Source organism: Coenobita brevimanus, chromosome 65, assembly GCF_032717465.1.
Source record: "Coenobita brevimanus isolate Jiangsu-jjx chromosome 65, ASM3271746v2, whole genome shotgun sequence".
NCBI lineage: Eukaryota > Metazoa > Arthropoda > Malacostraca > Decapoda > Coenobitidae > Coenobita > Coenobita brevimanus.
The window spans coordinates 33,369,939-33,389,938 of NC_137018.1; the positions used below are offsets into that span (position 1 = coordinate 33,369,939).

Genomic DNA, 20,000 nt, shown 5'->3' on the forward strand with positions numbered 1-20,000 from the left:
GGTTTGAATGAAAGACTGGAAGTAAGTTAAGAAGAGGGGAGAGGACATAAAGAAAGGAAGTAAAAGAAATTTGGAACTGAGACAAAGGGGAAAAGGAGTGGAAAAATTGAATGAGTGCTCACACACCACAAAGCCAGCCAGGAGACAGGGCGTGTGTGCTGGGCAATTCCCAGGCCCTGTCTGCCCCCTTACTATTTTTTAATCAGCCCATACCCCACTGACCGGGCTAATGTATGGCTCGGCCTGCACTATAGATGCAGGGAATCTGTAAACGAACGAACGAACGAATGAGTGGTGTTTGTTTCTTAGGTGAAGCTGGAGGGAGTGAAGCTGTGATTAGTGATGCCATTGTGGAATTGTGCTGTGTGGTCTTGAGGTGATGTTGTGTGGTTGTGTTGATGACTGTGCAGTTGTGGATTGTGGCTGTGGTAGCCTTACTAGTATGGTTATGGTGCGGGCAGTGCGATGTGTGGTGACTGTAATTTAGATGTGTGGTTGTGTGATGGGTTTTAGGTGTAATAGAATGTAGTGATAATGACGATATTGTTGGTCTTGGTGGCAGTAGTGGTCTAGAATAGTTTGATGGTGGTAGTGGGGTGAAAGTTTTATTGTACTGTGGAGCAGTAGGGTAATGTTAGCTTATGTACGGTAGGCCTATATAGTATTGGCGATGATGTAGTTGTGATTGTGTTATGGTAGTCGTGGCAGTGGTGTTGATGTAGTACTGGTTGCTAAGTTAATTTGCTGTAGGGTAGGCTATTTCGTTGTCTGATGATTGTGATGTTGACAGTAGTAGTACCGGATGTAACCATGTCTAGTGTTGATAAAGTGGAGTAGCCTGCCGAACATTGTTTACTTTCCCAGCTGATTCTAGCGGTATCACTCTCTCTGTTGTCTTCCACTGTTTGTTCTACTGGTCTCTTACGTATATATAGTCTTCGTTACTGCCTGATGCGATTAGCCGTGTCTGTATCTATATGCGTACACGTACGTTCCTGTTTGTCCCCCTTTGCTTGCATTCTAATTTGTGAAAGCCTTGGCCTAGAAATTCTCTCTCTCTCTCTCTCTCTCTCTCTCTCTCCCTCTCTCTCTCTCTCTCTCCAGGAGCCACCACGCAGCCTAAAAATGCCAGGTTCACACACACACACACACACACACACACACACACACACACACACACACACACACACACACACACACACACACACACACACACACACACACACACACACACACACACCATTTTTTTTCTTTCGCGTAAGATAAAAATTCCGCCATCCATCCGGTTTCCTGTCACGAACGTTCATGATTTTTTTTTAGTCTGGAAATAATATTGAAGCTTACGGAAGCTGTGTGTGTATGTGTGTGTGTGTGTGTGTGTGTGTGAGAGAGAGAGAGAGAGAGAGAGAGAGAGAGAGAGAGAGAAATTTGTATATTGAAATTTAGTATTATCCGTTCAGTAATAATGAATGCTCTATAAAAGCTTATGTAATAATATTGGGAATGAAGGATATGATGCGAGAAGACTGAGTAGAAAAATATACGTGAGATGAGAGTGAGTGAATGGGAACACAGAAGGCAGACAGAAAACAAGATGCCAAGACAGCGTGGAACCAGTGTGTGTCTACAGAATGCAAGTGACTCTACTAAACAGCAATAGACCGCGCTGGATTAGCCTTGTACTCGTACTAAACGCAAGGGAATAAAGTGGTGAGTCCCCTTTATTGCCATGAAGGAAGGTAAGGCATTTTTTTTTTTTTTTCGTTTTTAAGACGGATAAGACTTGTCTCGGATTATGAACCAAAGAAAATGAATGGATTGAAAAATAAGAAGTAAACCTATTTGTAGCACGGCTTGGCAACCGAGGCCCACGGACTGGGTGACTCATGCTGGTCAATTCTTGTCTTTGGAACAGTTTGCGACTAATTATTTCGTGTCTTTATGGATATAGAGTATTAAAAAAAAAAAAAAAAAGGGATTTTTCAAATGATCATTCAGGATTTCATCAGTTAATGAATATAAGCTATACCAAGTAGAACACATGCAGTGGGGAATTTTTCAGCAACCACTTTGTGTAGACTGGATACTGCATCGTCTCCCACAAGACCTAAGGTCTAAAGAATACAACATAACCCTGGTTGGACGATGACTTTAGTAAAAATGGAGTTATTTTCTAGTAACTAGCTGTAGAGGTCTGTCGTTCGAGTTGTCTTAAAACTGACCGATCCGTTACGGACAATAATGTGTGGCATTTTAGGATATTCTCTGCTATGGAGTGTGATTTTGACCAACGATTTTTACGTCAGGATCTCCCTTGAATTACATTTTTTTTTGTTTCGCTTCATACAGCCGTATCTGCTCACAAACGCACTGCAAATATACTTTGATAATTTTGTGCCATATATAATGTGTATATTCAGATAAAAATCTTGAAAGCTAGGTATTAATTTGAGCTGCATGCATGCACCGCACGCACGCACACGTGCACACCTCCAGCTCAATCCTGAGCTGACCCTCAGGCATCCACCCCTTGATATTTTCTCTCTCTCTCTCTCTCTTGGGGAGCGGGGTAGTTCAGTGGTAGAGTGCATGACTCGAGACCGTGAGGTCGAGAGTTCGCGCCCCGCCCAGATAGCTGCCTCGTTGGGAGGGATAGAGTTCTAGGGCTATATGATCTATCCCGGTCTAGTTCGGGGGATTATATATATATATATATATATATATATATATATATATATATATATGTATCTCACTGGCTACTTAGCTGTGACCATAACATTGACACCCTCTCCTTAGTTCTCGTATTTTGTCTTCTTTTAACATTTCTTTCCTACAGTGCATCCTTGTTTTCTCATTCCTTGTCCCATATTCTTCATACAGCCTGTACGTACAAGCATATAAAAAAAAAAAAATCCACTATATCAGTATTTTTTTGTGTTCTTTCCAGCTATTTGGAAATTAAAAAGGGATTCTGGTATATATAACTCCTCCAGTGTGTAAGTTTCTCATAAGCTGAATAGAATCGTCAAACAGTAGCAAGAATGAATTACCGTACATATAAGAGACGTCAACTGACAGACGGAGTCAATTTTCCTCCCATAATATAGTTTTAGACTAGTGTTTCCAATTCACAAAATAAGTTTTCTAACTCAGTACGCAATTCCGTTTACGTCTATCTCGTATGACAAGCAATTTCTCTCATTTAAAACCACAAAAACAGCTCTCATGCTGCTTATCTTTAGTGTCAAAGTTGCCAGTCTCATTGTCGGGAGAACTCTAGAATCATACTAACGTTAAATGATTTTACTGCTAAAAGTGAGTCACCGAGTGTCAACCCTCTCATGATCGAGCCAACTCAGTTATTCTGTTCCAGGCAGGCTAACACTAGACAATTTCATCCAGCTGGAAGTGAGTTATAGGAGTCTGAGAGTTATTGTAATTTCCAAGCACCTGTAATTCTCAGCACAACATTGATTTCTCACTCAACATACGGCCCCACCACCATCCCACTGTTTACTGAAGACTAAAAACACGTCGAAACAAGGACACAGAAACAGTAAAACCGAAGCCCACGGCAAAGAAATAGCCGTGTTGTTGTTGTTGTTTTTTTTTTTTTGAAGAAGACGCTATGGTAGTTACAACATACAGACATACACACTACAGTAACCTACATAGCAGCACATAGGCCTATATGGAAAAAGATATACCAAGCATGGATGTATAAAGAATAAATCACACACACACACACACACACACACACACACACACACACACACACACACACACACACACACACACACACACACACACACACACACACACACACACACACACACACACGGGAAAATTAATGAGTCCAAGGTTTTACTCTCGCTTGCTCAAGTTTCTGTTAAAAGATTACGAAATTATTTTACTTGAGTGTCAGAATATATCAATATTTTATAAGGCAGTATTCATTAGTACAGTTCACTTTATATTAGTGGCATTTCTTTTACATTTTATCGCGTATGCAGTTAACGTGGATACCTCAGAATTAGGAAATCTGAGCCAGCTTATCAAACTTGGAATTAACAATACAAATGAAAGTGTAGGTTTTGTAAGTGTCAAAGCTATAAAAAAAAATGCCCTGGTTAGAACCAAAGGATATCCTGGTCAGAGTCGAAGAATGACAAGGTGAGGGCCTAAAATCCTTATGTTGGGACCGAAGAATAGCAATAACGGTGAGGAGGAGGAGGAGGATTTCAAGCTATTTTCCACGAAAAAGAGGGATTATGTTCTCTTTCTCCCGGTAAATGCATACCGGGCAACCACTTTTCACCAAAACACGCAAATAATTTATGCCATCATCATTAACAAACAAAAAACAATCAACAGCAACAACAAACCCAAGGTGGAAAAGTATATGAGAGGGAGAAAATTTCGCCATGTTTTTATCCTTCAAATTCCCCCCCCCCTCCGCCTTTTTTCCTTCCCCCCCTCCCCTCCTCCGCCTCCTCGTCGTCCTCCCATTTTCCCATCTTTCATCAACGTTTTAAAAAATCTTTCCATTTCCTGCTTTCTCCATTTCCTCCTTTCCCTCCTCCCCTCAACCTCTGTTGCACACTTAACGCAGTCCTCCTCCTCCTCCTCCTTCTCCATCTTTACTCGTTTTCCCTTCTCTCTTTGTATCCTTATCTCCCCCACTTCCTTTATTTTCTCTCCCCCTCCTCCAGCTCTTCCTTTACCCAATCTCTCCTCATTCCTCCCCCTCCCTTCCTCATTTTTTCTCCCTCTTTTTCTCCTCTCCCGTGGGGTCGCATTCTCCTCATTCACCCACTTTTCCCTCACAGTGCTCTCTCTCTCTCTCTCTCTCTCTCTCTCTCTCTCTCTCTCTCTCTCTCTCTCTCTCTCTCTCTCTCTCTCTCTCTCTTTTCAAGGTGGAGCAGCAGGTATACGAAGTCAGGGGTTCAAATCCCATGCTCCCTGAGAGATGGTGGGAACAATGGACCCTTACTGGCTTCCGGGACACAGGGGAGAGTGGGAGAAGAGGGGAGGTTCAGTGAGAGGGACGGAGGAAAGGGGGAGGGGTGGGAGGAGGAATGGGGGAGGGAGAGAAGGGGGAGGGGGAGGAACGGGGGAGTTTGAGGGCTCTCAAACTGAATAAACTGGTCGTCAGGCGATAGCAAGACTATTCAAATGTCATAATCGTACCATAAACGTTAATAGTGACGAGATACATTGTTGGTGTTAGGATACTGTGAACAGGAATGTTTTAAAATTTTTTATTAAGATTTAGGTATTGGTCGGAAAGTCAGATCCGTTGAAATTGTAATATACCTGAGAGAGAGAGAGAGAGAGAGAGAGAGAGAGAGAGAGAGAGAGAGACTGTATGGCTGTTATCGGTGCCTTGCCTTCCTTCCCGCCTTTGACGTCAAAACATACTTAGTCGTTCATCCTTCATTCTGTCTCCCCTCTTTGAGCGTATGCTATTAACCTATACCGGTACTGTATTGCGTTTGTTTTACTAGAGTGCAAGGGTCTGTTGTTTACAGTGCTTCAGAACGTACGTGTGTGTGTGTGTGTGTGTGTGTGTGTGTGTGTGTGTGTGTGTGTGTGTGTGTGTGTGTGTGTGTGTGTGTGTGTGTGTGTGTGTGTGTGTGTGTGTGTGTGTGTGTGTGTGTGTGTGTGTGTGTGTGTGTGTGTGTGTGTGTGTGTGTGTGTGTGTGTGTGTGTGTGTGTGTGTGTGTGTGTGTGTGTGTGTGTGTGTGTGTGTGTGTGTGTGTGTGTGTGTGTGTGTGTGTGTGTGTGTGTGTGTGTGTGTGTGTGTGTGTGTGTGTGTGTGTGTGTGTGTGTGTGTGTGTGTGTGTGTGTGTGTGTGTGTGTGTGTGTGTGTGTGTGTGTGTGTGTGTGTGTGTGTGTGTGTGTGTGTGTGTGTGTGTGTGTGTGTGTGTGTGTGTGTGTGTGTGTGTGTGTGTGTGTGTGTGTGTGTGTGTGTGTGTGTGTGTGTGTGTGTGTGTGTGTGTGTGTGTGTGTGTGTGTGTGTGTGTGTGTGTGTGTGTGTGTGTGTGTGTGTGTGTGTGTGTGTGTGTGTGTGTGTGTGTGTGTGTGTGTGTGTGTGTGTGTGTGTGTGTGTGTGTGTGTGTGTGTGTGTGTGTGTGTGTGTGTGTGTGTGTGTGTGTGTGTGTGTGTGTGTGCATGTTGCCCTAAAATTGAGCTGGTACACTAAAACACGTTGTTTTTGGAAGGAGGCTTAGAATTTTGCTGGAAATTGAAATTATATGAACATACAATTGTGCGTTCCCTCTTGGACTGACCTTGACTGAAATGAGGCCTGTACATTAAATCACGGTATTGTTTTGTTTTTTCTGTTACCTGAGGCTATGGCAGTGGTGTCTTGTAGCTGGAAGGACGGCCACGAGGACTGATGTGTTCCTAGAATATAATATTACATTAGATAAGGTAATTTTTATGTGTCGAATATACATTGTCATGAAAATTGTTCATATGGAAGAATTACTCGTATTCAAATATGTTCCTTAATGGGACCGTACAACAGTCTCGGCCTGACTTAGACCCACTTCAGATACCGTATGAATAGAAGCGGAACATGTGTCCGTGACCGAAATTGAACTTTTACTTGAAATTACCTCATTGTTTTGTCTTTTCTAGGTTACTTCGGGTTGACTGTGATGTCGCTGTCTGGAGAGAAAAGTGAAATGGGGTCTGGAATGTTACTGAACCTGGCAATTATATAAAATACAGTCACAGTTGAAACTGTTTAATGGTTTAGGCTGTGCCCATAACTTCAAGTACATCTGTCCAATAACCTTACTGTTCTGTTTTTTCCAGGCTACTTTGAGCTTTCAAGGAGGGGAGGCCTTGAATGTTGCTGGAAGCAGTAAATGAATTACAAAATATAGCTAATAGTTTTTGGGTCAGACAGTGCTTATGACTGAAATTAAGCCAGTACATTATATCACCTCGTTGTTTTGGCCTTTCCAGGGCAGCCTACTTCTACTTATGTCATTGGTGTCTGTTGGCTGGGAGGAGAATAGGGGAGAGCCTGGAATATTACTGGAATTTTTAAAATAAGAATTATAAAGGAAAATGTGAGTGCATTTAAGAACTTGGGTAGTGTGATGTGTAAGGATGGAAGTTTGGAGAGTGAAGTACTTGAAAGGGTACAACAAGGAAGAAAGGTTGCTGGCTCTTTGAAAGCAGTGATAAACAGGGAGGTGAGTATGAAAATAAAAAAGTCGTTGCATGACAGTATTGTGATACCCAACTCTAATGTATGGAAGTGAAGCTTGGACCTTGTTGGAAGGACACAAGTCAAGAGTGAGAGCAGTGGAATTGAGTTATTTGTGAGGAGCATTTGGAGTTACATGGAGAGACAGACTGACAAATGAGGAAGTGAAGGAGCGTTGTGGTGTGGATTTGGATGTCGTAGAAAGCGTTAGGAGAAATACGCTGAGGTGGTTTGGCCACGTGGAGTGGATGGAGAGCGAGAGACTAACGAGGAGAGTGTATGTGAGTGAGGTGGAGGTTGGGAGAGTAAGGGGGAGGCCGAGGATGAGATGGAGGGATGGCCGAGGATGAAATGGAGGGATGGCGTCGAGAGGTATATGAGAGAGGGGGGTGGGGTATGAGCTGAGAACAGGGCAGTGAAATGGCGCGGAACAGGGCGACATGGAGGCGATTTGTTTGTGGCCACCCCATAGCCTACCGGATTAAGGCGTCTGGCAATAGATAGATACATAGATAATTGTTGTTATATTTCTGCGCTCGTAGCTGAAATTGGATCTAAGCGTTTTATTTTTCTCTTTTATTTTTCAGGCTACTTCGGTTTAGGGCACCTTTTTTTTTTTTTTTTTGTTATACGAAACTGTTGAGGGAAAGTAAGTCAGTTTAAATTTATAGCTGTAAATCTGGGTATTGCTTTAAAATTAGACACGTTCACTGAATACCCCATTCTTTTGGGGGTCAGAATTATTGTTTATAAATGTGTGCGTTGCTTTAAACAGAATTTGTAGGTGTAAACGTGTGTTTTGTTTTAAATTGAACCTGTACTCTAAATACCCGTCTTTTTTGCTTCTGCAGGTTACTTCGGGCTATGGCAATGGTGTTTGGTGTCTGGGGGCAGCGGTGGAGGGGGCTTGGAATGCCGTGGGAAGCTGGACGATTTTTCCACGCTCCTGAACACCCCCTCCGTTGCCGGCACCGTTCTAGTGGGCCTCTCAGTCATCCTCACGCTCCTCACCATATGCTCGATGCTCCTGTTCTTCTTCCTCCGTTCCTCCACCGTCTTCCACATCGCTGGGTGGATGCAGCTTCTGGCAGGTGAGGAAGATGGGAATTACAGGAAGCTGAGAAACACTTGTTAAATACAATACTGTAGGTGTTTTGTCTCTCGTATTTCTCATCGCCTTCAAACTTTTAATGTTTCTGCAAAGGATTGAAATGTAAACAGAAAGGGAGAGAAAAGGGAAGGCTGATACTGATTTATTATTGGTGAGTACAGCATGTTGTTGATCTTGCCCACTTTTGATCTTGTTCACTTTTGTAATTCTGGTATCTCGATCCTGACTCATCCCATCGCTTCATAGGACCCAGGGTCAGGATGATGATGGTGATAAAAGATGATTATTGCAGCAAAAGATGGCTATGATGATGATACAAGATGGTTATGGCAGCAAAAGATGGCTATGATGCTAATGATGACTATGAAGACTGGAAAGCAGCAATACCAGAGAGAGAGAGAGGTGGGGGGGAGGTGAATTAAAATTATGGGGTTGGGTGGGTGAGAGACGATGTTATAAAGGGTGGATGGGTTAACGAAAGGAAATGTAGATAACGGAAGGATGGCCCTGCAATGACAATATTGTGATTATAGACGTGTGAGAACAAAAACCTTATCTGTACAGGAAAACCGCTAGGGTACCAGTGTGGATATTATAATGAAGGATGTTGATCAAGGGAAAGCTTTAGTAATCGACGTAAAAAATGAGGGGATTTTTGGCAACTAACCGCTTCAGCCTGACGACGAAATTTTGTCCTTGATGCTATCAGACTTAAATGCAGCTCAGCCACAAGAATCCGACTGTCCTCTTTTTTTTCAATCTTGATACTGCCAGACGGATTTATTCAGCTAAAGGTCTCTCGTACTTAAGGGGTTATTAAGGCTATATCTCACCTAGGTACATTTTTATTTAATTCTTACTGCATTAAAACGTCTTTATTCAGCTTAGGGAGAGATGTCAGCTGTGGAGGGGTAAATGGAGACTATTTCTGATCTCGTCGCAACAGATGGTTTCCCCAAAGGTAACGAAATCGTCTGGGTGGCAAAAATCATCTATAAAAATACGTCGTGGAACTAAAAGGCTTGAAATAGTCTAGAGTAAAAAAAAAAAAAAAATCTCGGGCTCACTGGGTCAGCTGAGCCTGTTGCTGGACTTACTAAGCACAAATTCCTCCACTTGGAATAATCTTTTCAATGGTGAATAAAATAATCCGATAATAACAAGACTATTTTAAAAACAATCGGATTAAGTGGTTAATTATTGTTGTTACTGTTGTTGGATGCGGGTGTTTGTCAGTGGGATAAATGTATTAATAAGAATGATGATGATGATGATGATGATGATGATGATAATAATAATAATAATAATAATAATAATAATAAATAAATAATTTTCGGTTTATTTGTTCACTGCAGCCAGTGGCTGAAAATAAGCATGTCCTTAATCTAGTAACCTAATCGAAGGGGGTCAACAGGCTGACCCCGGCTGCTGAGAAGCACCGACACACTATCAAGTCTCACCGAGGCTAGAGTAAGGCGTTGAAGCGAGGGGACCGATCGTCTAATCTTTACCCCGCCGAGTTTCGAACCCCTGCTGGTCTTCCACCACAGCACACCTTGAACTACATTTGATAGAGGAGAGCTCACCTTCCCTACTCACGTAGCGCATCCACAGTGGAGCTTGAACTCGGGTCTTGGACTGGGAATTGAGCTCTCTGTCGACAGCATCACCAACCATGTATTGTCATGGAACAGTTGTTCATTTGCGGACCTAAATATCGATCCACTTCATCACGATCATAAAGGAGACTGAGGACAGTGACTCGAAACCCAGTGACACGATCCTCAGAATCCAGTGAAGTTATCAGAATATTATGTAAGAGTTTCGTAACTCTTCGACTAAGAGCTGAATCTTTGTGATTGTCCACAGCTGTACATTAGGAATATATCAGTGAAGGGGATTTTCTTGAGTCAGTTGATTAATGTGCTGAATCGAATGTATTGTACCGTATATAAAAATTGAGAATTCTGTGTGTCTATCTATCTATCTATCTATCTATCTATCTATCTATGTCTATTGTCAAACGCCTTAATCTCATAAGGGGTGGCCACAAACATATCTCCTCCACGTCTCCGTGTCCTCTGCCATTTGGCTGCCTTCCCTCCAGACACACCCCACTTTCGTATTGTGTATCTCACCACTCCGTCCTTCTGTCTCATCCTTTGATACCGTATAGAATAGAAAGGGATAAGTTGCCGGTAGCTGTTTGAAGGGAAGTAGCTTAACTACCTATGTACAAACGCGGCCCACGTTTTTAGCTGTCAAACGTGGAGAAAAAAGAAAGAGGGATTCCATAATTTTTCTTGTGGTATCAGTGAAAGTTTGGCCGAAAAAGGAATAAAACTTGCATAACTCAGTGCGAGAAGTGGAAGAAAAATGAAAAATTATTATTTTTGTATCTGTGAAAGTTGCGTAAAAAAAAAAAAAAAAAGTGTTTTTACATGTGCATTCTAGATCGTGGAAAAAGAAATTGTGCTTTTTTTTTATTTTTTTATTGGGGTGAAAGTTCGGTGGTTTCAGGAGGGCAATATCCAGTCTAATGACGGGATGTGGTGGTTATACGGTAGGTGTGCGTTTTTGTTCATGTGGGTAAAACTTTAAGTGCATGTGTGTGTGTGTGTGTGTGTGTGTGTGTGCGTGCGCGCTCGAAGTGAAGGTAGTGTAAGATGTTTGTGTGCGTGGATAATAATACAGTATTTGTGCAAGAGAGAGAGAGAGAGAGAGAGAGAGAGAGAGAGAGAGAGAGAGAGTTTACCATACGACCACGATCACTGCATATCATGCCGTGAATAATAATGCCAATGTGAAATCGTAGTGACTTGTGTTCTGGCGAGTCACTGCTTGCGTGTGTGTGTGTGTGTGTGTGTGTGTGTGTGTGTGTGTGTGTGTGTGTGTGTGTTGCTGTCCATATGTATATGTGTGTGATAATGGCGCTTGCCTATCGCAGTGTCATAAGGGTTTTTATGTGTGTTCTGGCTTTTGAATTCGATGATATTTATGATTTTTTTCTTGATATCTTAAGACGATTAATTTCACCTTATGGAAGATTTCTTAATATGGTGAGGATAGTGCCTTAATTAGCCCCATCACAACTACAGATCTTTCCTAAGAGATGGTGGTTGAATCGGTAGAGAGGCGGCGTGCAGTCGAATCCCGGCTGGGGCAGGGAACAGTTTAAGGATTTGAATCTCCTAAAAGCAGACTTTCCTGATTTACCAGATGACCCGCCAACATGTCGTAAAAATACCCCCGCTAATACCAACACACCAGTCCTGTATGACACAGCCCTAGCATGTATTCAGTATGGAAGGTGGGCGTTAGCGCCGAAGTGGTGACATGTGGAGGTGTAGGAGGACTACTGGGCCTCGGGATAGGTCACTGCCCCCGAGAAATAGGCCCTGCAGCCTTTGCCCAGAGTCGGACACGTAAAAAAAAAAAAAAAAGTAAAATAGCCGATGGTAGCAAGGATTAATAAGGAACACGTCGTGAGAATGAAGGTGTGTGCGCGTGTTTAGCGAGGCATCACCGTGCACATATTAACCTACTCCTGAAGCGTTGTGTTTGTCTATGTTACTTGATAAACAGTTCGTGTGGGACGGTCAGGGTAACTCATCTTATCGCCATTTCGATTGCGTATTTTTTCTTGCTGCTACCAGGTTATTTTATTCAACTTTAGGCAAACTTGGTAGTGAAAGGGTCGAAAACTTATCAATTTCCAGCATATATATATATATTGTGGAAGGTGGGGGCGCTCACCATCCACTCACTCAATGTAGTACTGCTCTCGGGTGTCTGCCATGTCCTCTCCTCCATTCTTCTTTCCTTCCATCTTCTTCTGTCTTTCCTTCATTCTTTCCTCGTCTTTCTGCCTGCGGGTGACTTTACACTCCCTCTTCTGTCTTTCATTCCTTCATTCTTTCCTCTTCCTTCTGCCCTTGGGTGACTCTACACTAAGTGACAAGCCAAATGGTTTCATGTACACCAGGAAACCATTTACTACGCTGGGTGGTAACCACATAACCAGATTTTGGCGCCTGGTGGTTTAGTGGGTAATTATTGTGCTCCAATCGGATTGATTTCATGGGGCAACGTAGGATTGGATGATGGATGGATATATATATATATATATATATATATATATATATATATATATATTATAAATAACAGAACGGAGGAAGGAAAAACAAATGAGTAAAAAAAAAAACAATCCATACACCAAATTACTGGCGTCCTCCGTTCATAAAATATCTGTAACAGTTAGACTTGAACAGCTGTGGGTTGAAATTTGGAGGAAAACAACTCTGGGGAAGCGAATTCCAGAGAGATGCTGTTCGGGGAATGAAAGAATTCTGATAGGCAGAAGTTCTGCAATATGGCTGAGTGACATTCCAGTCATGAGCGCTACCAGATGCCCGTGTAGCACGAGGGAAGGCATGGAGAGGTGGCACCATGGACGCAACTTCGTCTGAGCATTGGCCAAAAAATATCTGTAAAATAATGCAAGGGAGGCAACATTCCTTCTTACTTGCAGGGGAGGTAGTTTATATGTGATGACAGGGTTGTTAATGATTCTAACAGCTTTGTTCTGAATTTTGTCTAGCTGTCTTAATGCAACCTCACGACAACCATTCCACAAGGGTGAGCAATATTCAAGCTGAGAGCACACATGACTCTTATAAATTATAGCTAACTGCTCATCGGCAAAGAAGTTACGGACTCTGTACAATAATCCAAGTTTCTTTGAGGCGGTTTTAGCAAGTGATCTGACATGAGAGGTACAGCTGAGGGCACTGTTAAGTGAGACGCCAAGAATTTCAATACTTTTGGAGATGGGAATATTAGTAGCACTGAAGGTAATGTACGAATCTGGCAATATCTGTCTATTAGTAAACTGTATATACTTAGTTTTACTAGCATTAAAAGAGACAAGATTGTTTTGTCCCCATTCACTGATCGTAGATAGATCTTGATTTATGGAGATGGCTGTACTGAGTTGAGAGGTAGAGATATTAGACTTTGTAAATGGGTGTCTGAGTGTGAATGAACTACGGTATGTAGTGTTGAGTGCATATGAGTGAATGGGATTGTGGGTGACAGATAAGAGATCATTAATGTGACCCAGAAATAGGGTTGGCGCCAGAACTGATCCCTGCAGCACGCTGGTGTTAATTGAGTGGAAATTGGAAAATACATCATCTACTTTTACTCTTATTTTCCTGTCACTATATATATATATATATATATATATATATATATATATATATATATATATATATATATATATATATATATATATATATATATATATATATATATATATATATATATAAAGAAGAATATGAATAAAATCGTCTGGAGTTAGCAATAATTTTATCGTAGTAGCCTACTTCTTCTTACTGAAGGAGTCAACCATTCTCCTATTAACTCTTTCAAGACAGTGAGGTTTTGTACTTTATTACCGCTACTGCCATGCTGACCTTTTTTAGTTTAAGGAACATCCCTTGTAATGTAGGAATTTAATACACTTCCCGAACTGTCAGGTGTTTAATGCATTCCTACTGTCACATGATGAATTATGTTCAGCTTTGGGGTAATTATCTTGAAGAGAAGGAGCCAAAATGATATCGATTGAACATTTAGTGCTGCGGATGACCAAATGTTTTTATACAGGCCAAGGCCGGGCTATTTTATACAGTTAAGTTAAACTGCATTAGGTATTTTATTCACGCCATTACCACACCCTATTGTCGACCTAAGAATTTCTTACGGTCGTGGAATTAACAATGATCTTTAACCTTTGCGCTGGTTTAGACATTTTCGCCAGGCCAGCACATCACAAGTAGGTCGAATCGAGTGAACTTATGTGGCCAGAGGATTGATGTTAATGAACTGCGGTGCTTCTGATCAAGCAAAGCCGTCGGCATCAGTATAAGCAACCCCTCTGTGGAGTTGTTCCATAGGTTCTCCATACCTTTGGTGTTGTGTCTGCATCTTAGTGTGGAGTGTCCTGTGCAGTGCTCCATTAGGTGTGTTATGTAATGTAGGCCTGTTCTACAAGCTGGGCACATGTCATCTCACTCATCTATGATTTCAGACAACCCAAATCTAAGCTGGTAACTGAGGAGAGCTGGGTGATGTTCTGCTCTAAGCCTAGCTAGATGAACTATTATCTCTGTTTAGGGACATCTCCGATGGGTGAATATCAGGAAGAGGGAGGGGGGAGATTATAATACTCGTATAGTGTTCTGATCGAGGTGTTTTATTGTCCCGCACGTAAACTGAGTATGTAGGTGTTTATTCACTGCTAGTGTGGTGTATATTACACCACAAAGTTATACAGTATTTATATTGTATCTCGCATTTCACCTACACACGTGGTTTCCTTCCCGCGTGGTCCCTCGTGGTTTTTCCCCACTTTGTTCTCCTATTTAGCGTGGTTACTCGTGCTGCTACCAATAGTATTCAATTTCCCATCCCTCCTCACCTGTACTAGTGCCACTACCAATAATATTCGATCTCTCATTCCTGCTCGCCGGTAGTGGTGCCTAAACCAATCAAATTCGCCTATTCAGACGGCCTAGGCGTACCTGTGCTCCATCTACCTCATTGAGGGGTTTAAAACCGAGCGGGGAACCTAGCCCGCGCCCCCTTTATCCCCTCTTAACTTCACCTGGCTAACTACATGCCCGCTCGCTGTCACTCCTGATATATCTGGCCACGTGGTACGACTTTACATATACAATACACGTAAACACATCAGCTCAGCACTACCGCTCCTCACTAAATTCATTGCTCATTTTTTAGTCTGTAACTATCTATCTAAACAACTGATCTACACATGCTGTAAATGTAATTACCTTGTACTACATGAAGTCATGTAATAACTCTGTATTGTTCTAAGTCAATCACTGCCCTGTCCATTTCTTTCCATCACATGTGTGTTTATCTATCCTTACCATTTGCCTTGGTGTAGCCCTGGTACAATATACCCATAACTAAAACGCTACGCTAGTGTTGGAATGTCTGGAAGTGGGATATTACTGCAGAGGGTTTAATAATGTTTGTGTGGTGATTGTTTTATGTGCCCAGGTTAATAATGTTTGTGTGGTGATTGTTTGTGTGTCCAGGCGTGTTGTGTGTCTGTCGTGTAATGACAGGGGCGTTATGTAGTGGCACAGACTGCTGCTTAGAATTATGTGCCTCTCATATACTGGTAGTGTCTGACAGGGAGGACTTTGGTTTCAGAGTGTGAACGGGCTGTGAGAGTGGTTTTGGTGCAGACAATTGTGATGCATAGGGCGTTGTTCTGCATGGTTTGCAAGATATTGCAGTGGGTATTAGATAGCATCGGAGCCCATGCCGGGGAGGCATAGGACATCACTATCTATTTCAGTGTTTGCAAAGTGAGGAAAGTTTTCTTCTCATTACTTAAAGTCTGATACTGTAGTTGCCACGAGTGCACTGAATGTAAGGGTGCACTGCCTCTTGTCTTGTAGATGATCCTTGAATGGGAGTCCAGTGTCATATGTCACTCTAAGGATCTTAATGGAGCAAGTGTGTGGCACACGTACACAGGATCAAAAAAGTATCGTACAGGATGTGTACAATGATATCAGAAATGATCAATATAGCTTGTGTAGTCCCTGGAAAATAAATTAATTATTATCTGAATATGCCTTAAGTGACAATAGCAACCATAAATTGTCATATGAAATCGCTCTATGACATACGCATGTAAGCATGTTTGACAACATGGGGGACCATAATCAAACAATTCCAGAGTCCATTGTCCGTGGCATCAAATTGTTTCGGGCCAAATGTGCACCGATACTTTTTGATGGTGTGTACATTTTTAGGTGTGATGTCTACTGCTGTTGATGAGTGTGATGATTGATTTGGCTGAGGCAGTCGTCAGCCTGTTGTCCCCGACCCAAGCTTGCAGTGTGTTGAGGTAGTCCCGTTGCAATGTGCAGGCTGTGTCTACAGTGTGGTGTGTGGTTGTTATGGTGATATCATCTTCATATGAGGCAATGTTTGTGGGTGGCTGGGGTGTGTGAATATCATGCATGTATAAGTTGAAGAGTGCAGGTAAAAGAACGGAGCCTTGTGGAACTCCGTTAAGGAAGTTTCGTGTTCATGATGACTTGTCCTGGAAAGTAACATGTGCCTGTCTACCAGGCAAATAGTTGGCTTCTTGTTTTCCATGTTTGTGTTGTATAACTTGGTAATTAATTTGCGTCGCGGGATAGCACCGAAAACTTTACAACACTTATTGTTGAGATGTAGGTGTTGTGTGGGTGTTACCAAGCTGAAGCCTTCTGACTCTTGTTGTGTAAGAATCGTCAGTAAGGTTTATGCATTGTAGGTCTCTAAATCCGTGTTGTGAAGTAGGAAAGGGTACTTGGGGAGTAACTGTGTTGAGAATGAGGCGTTCAGTAGCAGTAGTATTAGTAGTTGTTCCCTAGGCAGTCTGGCCGAACATCCCCGAGTCCCTAAGGAAGGCCACAGCCGAGACCGAGTTTTCCCACAGAGCTCTCAAGGAGTGTATGTTGTGTTGTTGGCACAGGGAGTTGTATGCAGTGCAGTCTTCCATAACGTGCTTAATAGTATGGGGTGCTGTGTTGCATTCTGGACAGGTATCAGTGACGAAGTCATCCAGCCTCCTGTGATAACTCAAGAGGGCTGGACGATGCCAACATGTCAGCCTGGCCAGGTGGACCCTGTCCTCATGAGGGAAGTAGCATTCAGAAGGGTGGCTATCAGAAGGCCGTGCATGCAGCTGTGTTGTCTTTAAGTGACTGAATGGAGCGGCGAATGATTTGAGTATGGATATGCCTCTGGAGCTGATCTGAGGGGGGAGAGATGACAGTATTTGTGTATGATATCGTGTGCTGGGTGTTTTTTTGATATTCCTTGGTGTGTGTGGATGTGCTGCTATGTAGTGTAGTGGAGAGTGAGAGCAGCGGAAATGAGTTATTTGAGAGGAGCATGTGGAGTCATATGGAGAGAGAGACTAACAAATGAGCAAGTGAAAGAGCGTTGTGGTGTGGATGTGCATGTGATAGGAAGCGTTAAGAGAAACATACTGAGGTGATTTGGCCATGTGGAAAGGATGGAGAGTGAGAGACTAACGAGGAGAGCATGTGTGAGTGGGGCCGAGGGGGGGGAGAGGGAAGGGGAGGCCAAAGATGAGATGGAGGGATGAAGTGAAGAGGTATATGAAAGAGGGGTGTATAAGCTGGGAGCAGAGCAGTGAAATGCAGGGGGACAGGGCGGCATGGAGGCGATATGTTTGTGGCCACCCCTTCTGGATTAAGATGTCTGGCAATAGATAGACAGAAAGATAGCATACGTATATCTTCATTCCCTAATGCCTGGAAGGAAGCCAATATCCACCCAGTTCCAAAGAAAAGTTCATCTCACCCCTCTGATCAGACCAATTGCAATCACATCTTCTCTTGGTAAAGTATTTAAGATTGTAATAAATAAGTACATATGAAAAAGTCTGAAATAATTGAATACCTGTATGATGAGAACATTCCACGTATTTCTTGCATCCTTCCTCTGTCTTTGTGCGAAGTGATATCATCTTCAGAAATGTGTAAGTGTTTTAAAATTGTGTTTTTGTCCACCCATATCAAGCGCTCCAGTGCAACTTCAGTGCTGCTACATGCATGATGATATAGCTTTTTGCAAAATTTACACAGAAATACTTTTTTTTTTTATTTTTTTTTTTTTAAGATAAATTGTCAACTGAATGCCCCTTCTTTCGATGTCAGACTTTTTTTTTTTTTTTTTTTTCTGTATACACTGAACATGCAGTGTGGCTAGAGGTACGAGAGAGGGAGAGGGTGTGTTGCTTGGTGCTCTGCGGCCTGACAACTTTGATGGTCGTTTCCGGAAAACGTATGTTTTTTACCTTGAACTCTATTAGCTCCTAAACTAATAATGCTAGAGAAAATAGAGGTACCACTGGAAAGCCCATAAAATTTTCTATAAATCATTTAACTGGAATGTTTGTATAGTATGTTTGGTGTACAGAGCTTGTCAAACATTCAGGAAATTGGTACAATAGGAAATTTAGATTTTCATTAAAAAAAAGGTGATATTCTTTTTATGCAAATATCAGAAAACATATTAGAGAATCTAAAGCAACTCTTTATGATTAGTTTGCCACAAAGCAAGCCAAATTTTATGCATTACTCTTGGAGTCTGTTAATTTCGTATAGATAATTTAGATTTTTTTTTTTTTTTTTTTTTGCAAAATATCGCTAAATAAAAGCCTAATGAACCGAATTTGATAAAACTTATCCACAAACAATCTCTCATATAGGTCAGTAACTGATGTAAATTGCACCCTCCTAGCCCACATAGTTTAGGAGTAACATGTTGAAAGAGACTATATGGCCTTAATTAGTGGGAGAGTATGGCTTTCGCCACAAAAGATCCACTGTTGATATGATCAGTCTCCTGACTCATACCATGCATCAGTCATTTGACCAAGATGGACAAACTCATGCAGTTGCCCTTGATATTTCTAAAGCATTTGACAGTGTGACACTGTTCCTTGCTATCAAAACTCTCTCGCTGTGTCCGGTCATCCTTTTTCCTCTGATTTCCTTATATCTCAGCGACAGAAAGATAACAGTAAAAGTAGATGATGCATATTCCATTTTCCACTCAGTTAATGCCGGGATGCCACAAGGATCAGTTCTGCCTCCAGCCCTATTCCTAATTCATATTAATGATCTTTTGTCTGCCACCCATAATCCCATCCATTCATATATGCAGATAACTCAACATTTCACAGTTCATTCACACTTAAACATCCATTCACAAAGTTCGCTATCTCTAACTTACAACTCAGTACAGCAATCTACATAGCTCAAGCCGTATCTAACTAAAATCGCTGAATGGGGACAATATAACATTGCCTCATTTAATGCTAGGAAAATCAGATTTATATACAAATTACTAATAGATAGATATTACCTGATTCCAATATTACCTTCAATGCTAGTATGCTACTAATACTCCTATCTCTGAAAGTACTGAAATTCTCAGCGTCTCACGATGCCCTCAGCGGGCCTCTCATGTTAGATCACTTGCCAGAATCACATTAGTGAAACGTGGATTATTGTACAGAGTCCGTAACTTCTCCACTGATGAGCAGTTAGCTTTAATTTACAGGGGTCATGTGCGCTCTCAGCTGGAATACTGCGCACCCTTGTAGAATTGAAGTGGAGAGGTTGCACTAATATAACTAGACAAAATTCAGAACAAAGCTGTTAGAATTTTTAATAACTCTGCTATTACAAATGAGCTACCCTCCCTACAAGTAAGACGGACTGTTGCCTTCCTTGAATTATTTTACAGATACTTTTATGGCAAATGCTCAGACGCAGTTGCATTCATTGTGCTACCTCTTCATGCCTTCCCTCTTGCTACACGGGCATTTGGACTGTCGCAATGTCATATTGCTGAACTGCCTATCAGAATTTTTTTATTCGCCGAACTGCATCTCTTTGGAACTCGCTTCCCTAGACTGGTTTCCCCCCAAACTTCAGCCTACGACTGTTCAGGTCTATCTGTTAGATTTTTTTTTTTTTTTTTATAATTGGAGGACACCTATGTGGATTATTTGTTTTTTATTCATTTGTT

General features: G+C 41.9%; 1 protein-coding gene across 1 annotated transcript in view; it reads left to right on the forward strand.

The window, feature by feature from the left end:
* LOC145405104 (LHFPL tetraspan subfamily member 3 protein-like) overlaps nt 1–20,000 on the forward strand; it is a 119,101-nt gene that overhangs the window by 37,329 nt on the left and 61,772 nt on the right. Inside the window, exon 2 of the mRNA XM_080276620.1 lies at nt 8,080–8,319. Within this exon, the coding sequence (XP_080132746.1) occupies nt 8,080–8,319 (240 nt within the window). The remainder of the gene's footprint in view (nt 1–8,079; nt 8,320–20,000) is intronic.